The sequence below is a fragment of the Hevea brasiliensis genome, chromosome 2, assembly GCF_030052815.1.
Source record: "Hevea brasiliensis isolate MT/VB/25A 57/8 chromosome 2, ASM3005281v1, whole genome shotgun sequence".
Lineage (NCBI taxonomy): Eukaryota > Viridiplantae > Streptophyta > Magnoliopsida > Malpighiales > Euphorbiaceae > Hevea > Hevea brasiliensis.
Genome location: NC_079494.1, coordinates 119,794,720 through 119,802,628, shown reverse-complemented (window position 1 = coordinate 119,802,628; position 7,909 = coordinate 119,794,720). Strand labels below are relative to the sequence as shown.

The window sequence follows — 7,909 nt, the reverse complement described above, 5'->3', positions numbered from 1 at the left end:
AAGGGTGGACTTTGCATTACATGTTAAGCTATGTGCCTTTTGACTTTTCTTTTTTTTTTAATTTGCCTCTAATTGTTTTATCATTCTTCATTATCGCATTGTCCCACCAAGAAAAGAAAGGAGGGGGCAACCTTTTTTCTTCTAGCACGTACATCAGTTTTTTTTTTTATTTATTTTATATTTAAATCCATATCACAAATAATAAAGTTAATTGCTTAAATTATTAGTCTAATACATAAATATGTTTGCCATTGTTTGGTCCACATGGCTCTTAAGAAATGAGGTAATTTTCACTAATGCTAACCCCTGCTACATTTCTTTGTATAGTTTAAATTTTCACAGGGTAGCAGTTTGGGTGAGGCATGAATGAGTCATTCATTCCCATAAAATGACCTTCCATTAATGCTTGGTGTTGAAGACATTAAGGGATGGAAAAATGAAAATGTGGTGAGACCGCTTGTAGCTTGGTCACCCAACTGATACAATCCTTTAAGTGGAATACAGATGACGCTTGAACCCGGGAAGGAGTTGTATTGGTGGGGTTCTGAGAGATTATCAAGGATGCATATTTTGCCTGTTATCTTGCTTTAATGGTAATTCGGATTCAAATGAGGCAGAACTTAAAAGAATTCATAGGGTACTGCAATTAATGAATCAATTCCTAGCTTCCTTTCAATCAAATTGCAAACTTATCCTCGGATCAGATTCCTCCTCCAATGCTATCTCCTGTTTGACGGGCTCTAGCATGAGACCTTGGCGTCTCCTCAACCTTTTTAAGTCATCTCTGAACCCAAATGCAACTCTACCACATGTCCTTCTTAAACATAAGGAGAGAAGCTAACCAATTGGCGGATTATTTGGCAAGGACTGAATACTCTAGAACTGAAAACTTTATTGCCTTTCTATGATTATCTATGCAGGGGATTGTATTAAAATGATAGGTCTGTTTCATTTTGCTAGGTTGCCCTCTTTATATGCGTGATTGTATTGCTGGTTAGTCTGTGGGTTTTATTGCTGGTTTTTATCTCTTGCTTTTGTTGGTTGTTCCTCTTGCTCTTATTGGGACTGAATCTTTTGGCGTCTATTGTTTTACCCAGGTTTTTTAACACTTAATAAGCTTACAAGGGAAGTCTGATGAAAAAATTACATTATGAAATTAATATAATAATTTCATTATAAGCATTGATTAAGATGTATTTTAGGTAGATTTCATTATGATTAACAAATATAAGCGTCAATTGAGTTTGGTCTTGTGATTTCTTTTAACATTACACCATTAACCACACTCGGACTCAATACTATTAATTAAAATGTAGAACTCTTATATTAAAAATAAATAAATATAATTTCAGCATCATCTACTTTGATTTTTTTCAAAAATTAATTTATTTTCACTTTATTTAAATCGCTAAATTAAAACTTTCCCCTTTCATGTTTTGTTAAGATATTAAAATCAGGCTTTTAATAGAGGTGGCCCAAGGGATATTGGGCAAACGGCTCAGTCCAATGCCTAACGCTGGCGCCCAACACCTTGATGCAAGGAAATGCTGTTGGGTATTTGATAACAGAGATGCCATTACATTCATTTGTGACCTGCCATTTCTAAAACAGATTTTTTCAAGGCTCACTGGACCTGGGTTTTGCTAATTGTTGTTGGCTTGTTGCTGCTTTAATTTTAAAAATGAAAGTCAGTTTTTATTTTTTAAATTTTAATAATTTTATTAAAATATAAAAATATTTATATATATATATATATAATGTAAATATATATCATTAATTTAATAATATAATTAAATAATAGAAAATATTTTTATAAAATATTTTTTTAAAAAATATTTTTTATATATAAATTATTTTTTATGAAATAAATAAAATCTAAAAATTAAAAAAAATAAATAAAAAAACTAACATGAAAGTTGGGACAGATTATACAGTAAGCAATTTATGTAAAATGCAAATGTGAAATGGCAAATCACTTTATACTCAAATGAATACTGTTATTAGAAAAAAAAATACTGAACAGTTATTTTTTTGTTCACTTTTTTATTTATAGAACCACTTCTATCCATATGTCTAATTTTTATTAGTTTATCATTTTATACAGTATTACTTGCATGAAATCACAGTGGTGTTATATAATTTATCGAGAAAAAGGTTGGGGAAAGAAAACCTTCTCTCCTAGAATATTTTAGGTGGCCAAAACTTTCCGATACTGATACAGTGAATGGCTTCAAGTTGGATCGCATGGGCCTGGTCCTAGTCCTTGTGAGCTTTTGTATGATGAAGGCATTGCTCAATCAGGCTTCAATAATGCACACCTACGCGTCACGGATATGGGCTCAAACCTGAACAACGTTAATTCAACTACCCCATCATCTTGCTGCTCGCAGCTAGCCAATGTTGTACGATAATCGCCGTAAATGCTAAAATAACTGTATTTTTTTGTTTCACATTAAATTTATTAATTAAAATTGAAATGTATTTCTTAATTATCAAAATTAAAAGATATATAGATTTCCTTTTTATCTATGTTTTTTTATTAAAGAAAAATTCACTTATGAATTAATGCATAATAGGAGAGAGAACATGCGATGATAATGAAATAAATTGTTGGTGTGATCCACATACAGGAAATGGCATCAGACTATCAGTGTTTATAAAAGAAAGAAAAAGGAATAGAATCTGTGAAGCGCAGTGCACAGCTGGAAGGACTATTATTTACAAAGAAGGATTCAAACAAGGGCTATATGTTAAAAAACTAGTCAATACTTAGAAGGGGTGGCACAGATTTGTCAGTTTGGAGCGTGCAGGATCAAAACCAATGAAAGATGTGATTTCCCGAGAGATACAGAAGATACAGGTTTGAGTTATCAGCCATTTAGTATCTTATTTAAGAGTCCTTCTAAGGTGTCTTTTTGTTATTATTTAATTTAATTTAATTTAATTTTAAGATTAAAGCTTTATTGTTATTGCGTCATACCTCCACCAGATATTTCCTTGCACTACAAGAGCATAGAGTACGTTTTGGTAGGTCTTCAATCTCTTTCATTTTATGTTCAGAGTGTTCAGACACTTCCTTGGGTGTGGACCACGGCTTGATGAACAGATGAAGGAACTCGGGGCCATCTCCTGAAACTACAGTTCTTTTGACGAGAAAAGGGTTGCCATATTAATTTCTTTGAAGTTTCCAATGGAGGAATTTATTCAAACTGCACAAGTACTGCTTCTTGCCTTTGCGTTGTCTTTGGACCATCCGTTTTAATTATCACATCCCTCTTATCAGAAATCCAATGCAGAATCCAAGTTACTTTTGATTGTAATTTGGAATCAAATTTCCAACTTAAACTCACATTAATCTAAATAATGAATATTAAGAAAAATCATTGTTTATTAATTATAAATATTTTTACCAATATTTAATGATTTTGAATTCGTATTTTATTAAACTATGTTATATTTGACCAGTCTTGCCTTGGTGGTATACAATACATTTAGTTGAGTCGTAACATTAACAATAACATGCTCTTCTTATTTGTTTATACTGCTCTGCTGAGTGTTGAAAATAATAATTGAAAAAATAAGAAGACTGTAGGCTATGAAGCACCAGATGCTCTCTCCTTTTGGTGATAGCACGTGACGCCATGCGAGGTGACTTGTTTTTTTCAATAAAAAGTGAGAAACACTAAAAAAGGTTAAATGAAAAAGAAATAGCCTTTGTTTCCCATTAAAGCTGTTTTGGTCTTTGCGCACCTTCACGCAACGAACCCAACTTGCTCTCTCTCATCTCACAGCTTCCAACTTTCAACGTTCTTCTCGATGCCATTCTGTTTCTGGCGATCACCTTTCCTCTAATACTATAGTGTTTCTCTATAACTCAGAAAAAAATAATATTGACGTACTACTTCCTGACACTACCATTACTGTCCAAGAAAAATTAAATAATCTTTTAGTTTTTGCCATATAAGATTAAAGAAGATGGCATATCTCGTTGCAAACGCTCTATTTTAGCCGTACCTGTTCCACGTTACATTCTATTAGTTATCTCCTCTCACACCCTGTCATACTGAATAACATGTGGGCTCTTCTATCCAAATTCAAGCAAGACCCCATCTTCTTTCGTCTTTACCTATATTTTTTTCTGGTTGTGTCTCTGTAAATGCAGCTTGGTTTAACCTTATCGTTTGATGGGGAAGAAGGGAGGTAGCTCATGGTTGACTGCTGTGAAAAGGGCTTTTAGATCTCCTACTAAAGAGACTGACAAGAGGAGTAGCAGGAGAAGAGAGGACCATGACCAAGAAGAAGATGAAGAGAAGGTTTTTCGCATCTTTATTCTCGTTTTTTTATTTCTTAATCTGTCTATGACTTTATGTTAATGTCTTGTTTCCTTTCTTTTTCTGTGGGTTTTCTGCAGAAGAGAGAGAAAAGAAGATGGTTATTTAGGAAACCCACGAATCAAGAAACGGGGACACAACAGACGCTTTCGAAGTCAACTACTGATAATGCTGCCGGTGGGGGTGGTAGCGCGGCACCGACGGACCATGTGTATGCTGCGGCAGCTGAGCAGAAGCACGCCATTGCAGTTGCGGTGGCCACAGCAGCTGCGGTAGCCACAGCCCAAGCGGCGGTGGAAGTAGCTCGGCTTACTAGGCCTTCTTATCAGGCCAGAGAACACTATGCTGCCATTGTTATCCAAACCGCTTTTAGAGGGTATCTGGTAAGCAAGTATTATATATAAAACCTTCATTTGGATTGTTGAGAGGTTATTTTCCTATCAGATGTCTCAGATTTTATTTTGTTCGATTGTAAATATTAAAAGAGATAATGAAGAGGAATTATTAATGGTTGTGAGAAAAAATGGGTGTGTCGGTGGTTGAAGGCAAGGAGGGCACTTCGTGCGCTTAAAGGTCTAGTGAAGTTGCAGGCTTTAGTAAGGGGACACAATGTGAGAAAACAAGCCAAGATGACCCTGAGATGCATGCAAGCTCTGGTTCGAGTGCAAGCTCGGGTGCTGGATCAACGCATGAGGCTTTCGCATGAAGGCAGCAGGAAGTCAACATTTAGCGACACCAATAGCGTAATTGAATCGCGATATCTTCAAGACATTTCAGATAGGAAATCAATGGTAATTTGATTATCCAGAAATTTTAACATTTTGGGGATGCTTATTATTCTTCTTGAAAGCAGTAATAATTGCAAATTTTATGATTTCGAATAGCGCCTTAGCTTTTTGGTTTGATGAGAATTTAAAGATTCTCATGCATAGTTCGATGTGTGACAGTCAAGAGAGGGAAGTAGCATTGCAGATGATTGGGATGAACGGCCGCACACAATTGAGGAGGTTAAGGCCATGTTACAACACAGGAAAGAGGCTGCAATCAAGCGTGAAAAGACCTTGTCTCATGCTTTCTCTCAGCAGGTTCATTTCTTGCACATCCTCTGCCAGTTTGCCTTCTCTGTTTTTGTTTTATCCTCGTATATTGTGCTCTACTGATTCAATTTTTTGCTGTAACCCATTTCAAAGATATGGAGAACTGGTAGGAGCCCGTCAATAGGGAATGAAGATGAGCTCCAAGATAGACCAAAATGGCTTGACCGCTGGATGGCTACAAAGCCATTGGATAGCGGCAGAGCCAGAGCTTCAACTGACCAAAGAGACCCCATCAAAACTGTAGAAATTGACACCTCCCAACCCTACTCATACTTGGCTCCCAATTTTAGAAGAACCAATCAAATCCAATATCACCAACCCCAACACCAGAGAACCAATTCACAATCTATCGCTTCTCCACTCCATAGAGCTCATCAAACTGCACCTCTCCACCACTGTCCCATTACACCCTCCCCATCAAAAACCAGACCTGTTCAGGTCCGGTCAGCAAGCCCGCGTTGTGGAAGAGAAGATAGAAGCTACAATCCCCCTCAAACACCAAGCCTGAGGTCCAATTGCTACTACACTGGCAATTTGCATCAACATGGAAGGGGTGGTGCTAGCGGTAGTAATGCTGGTAATGCTACCTTGCCTAATTACATGGCTGCAACCGAGTCTGCAAAAGCTAGAGTGAGATCCCAAAGTGCACCAAGGCAAAGGCCATCAACTCCAGAGAGAGACCGACTTGGGTCTGCAAAGAAACGGCTTTCTTTTCCTGCCCCAGATCCTTTTAGTGTGGGGATAGGCTATGGTGGTGGTGGTTTTGGGCATGGCTTGAGGAGTCCAAGTTTTAAGAGTGTTAGTGGAGTACAATTTGGCGGGTTAGAACAACAATCTAACTATTCCTCTTACTGTACGGACAGCCTTGGAGGTGAGGTTTCACCTTCTTCAACCAGCGACCTCAGGAGGTGGTTGAGGTGATTTAATGGCTCCATAGTGGTGGATAACATAATGTGAATCGTGAACTTTTGGGTTTTCTACTTTATATTGAAACAGTGACCCCACTGCTGGTGGTTGGATTGTAATGTCCTAACAAAGAGACGAGTGGAATTTCTGGATAAGTTCGTTCGTAGTTTGAACATGGTATTCAAATTGAGAGTTTTTTTTTTCAAATATTTGTTTGAAGTTGTAACCATAGGTGTGTGCACTGGTTTTCATGCAATCTTTCTTTGTTCTTAACAATTTAATTACCCATTTGACTGCAGCTGATCGATTTCTATTGTTTTCGTCTCTGTTATTGCTCAAAAGTAGTTAAGTTGCCTCACAATACTCCATGTTCGAGGTTGTGTGTGATTAACAATGAGATTAAAAAAAATTATAATGCGCGAGGGATGTTCAGCGAAGATTAAGACCATATCCCAGGATCATCTTAGCAAGGTTTGGTAATGGTAGGCAAGTAACAGTAAGCAGAAGCATCAGAATTCAGAATGGACCCAAGAAACCATGACAATTGATACCAGATGTAAGCTACCCTCGGCATTATTAACAGCATCTCTGTACACTTGCTTTCGTAGTATAAAGTTGGCATTCTCAGTTGCTGACTTGACCTATTTAGATTAGAGCAACTTTAACTTTTAGCTCTTTCCCGATGTCAAAGCTACAGAGATCACGTGCTATGGTCAGGTCCATGGAAGTCTTATCCTCACAGAAAGTCATAATGATCATCGATTGATGCTGACACTTATCTCATGTGGTTAATCTTTCTACTGCGTATTGGTGTGGGTACTAAAAGCAACCCTTGGCTCTTGCTGTCATGACTGTATCATCTTTCAAGAACATGATTCATCAATGGAAAATTTTAGACTGTTAGATCCTGCAACTGGGTTTTACCCACTTTTCATTGCCAGATTTTCTCAGGGATTTGGTAAATATCTAATTTCCTACCATTTTTTTTTATCAATTCATCAGAATTTTAATCCATGATTCACATATGGTCCTTTGAGAGGCTGGTTCATTGGATAAAGAGGACACATATATATATGTGGACCATTTTAGAATACTTCTCTCACTCCTATTTGCTTGCAATGATAGTATTGTTGCTCCATTAAGCCCTCATTCTAACAACTGTTGGCCCAGGAGGACCTTCTGCTTATCAGTTTATTGATCCACCAATTCAACAGAATTTTCTTGCCATCCTTTTTACTGAATTTTTTTTTAACAAAAGAAAAATCGAATTCTGTTATAATGAAATAGGTGCTTTTTACGGTTATTTTATTTTTAATGTACTTTATTTTGCTTTGTACTCTTAATTATAAGATGGGATTTTATTTTATTCATCTATTATTCTATTGTGATTATTGACAAAATATTTATTTTGTTAAAAACAAAATCGTCATATAATCTTTCAATGAAATAAAATTAATAAATATAAAAAAAAAGTTAGAAACAAAAAAGTGGTTGAATTAAGTTTACATCCTCGAGAATTGTTCATCATTATAATGTAAAACAATATCTTACTAAGATTGCAATCCTTCATAATCT

General features: G+C 36.2%; 1 protein-coding gene across 1 annotated transcript; it reads left to right on the top strand.

The window, feature by feature from the left end:
• Positions 1-3,749: 3,749 nt before the first annotated feature.
• Positions 3,750-6,632, top strand: LOC110661662 (protein IQ-DOMAIN 17). The gene is made up of 5 exons (XM_021820343.2): positions 3,750-4,313; positions 4,412-4,714; positions 4,877-5,122; positions 5,279-5,416; positions 5,522-6,632. The coding sequence occupies exons 1-5, from the start codon at positions 4,185-4,187 to the stop codon at positions 6,347-6,349; spliced, it is 1,644 nt and encodes a 547-aa protein (XP_021676035.1). The 5' UTR covers positions 3,750-4,184; the 3' UTR covers positions 6,350-6,632.
• The last annotated feature ends 1,277 nt before the right edge of the window (positions 6,633-7,909 follow it).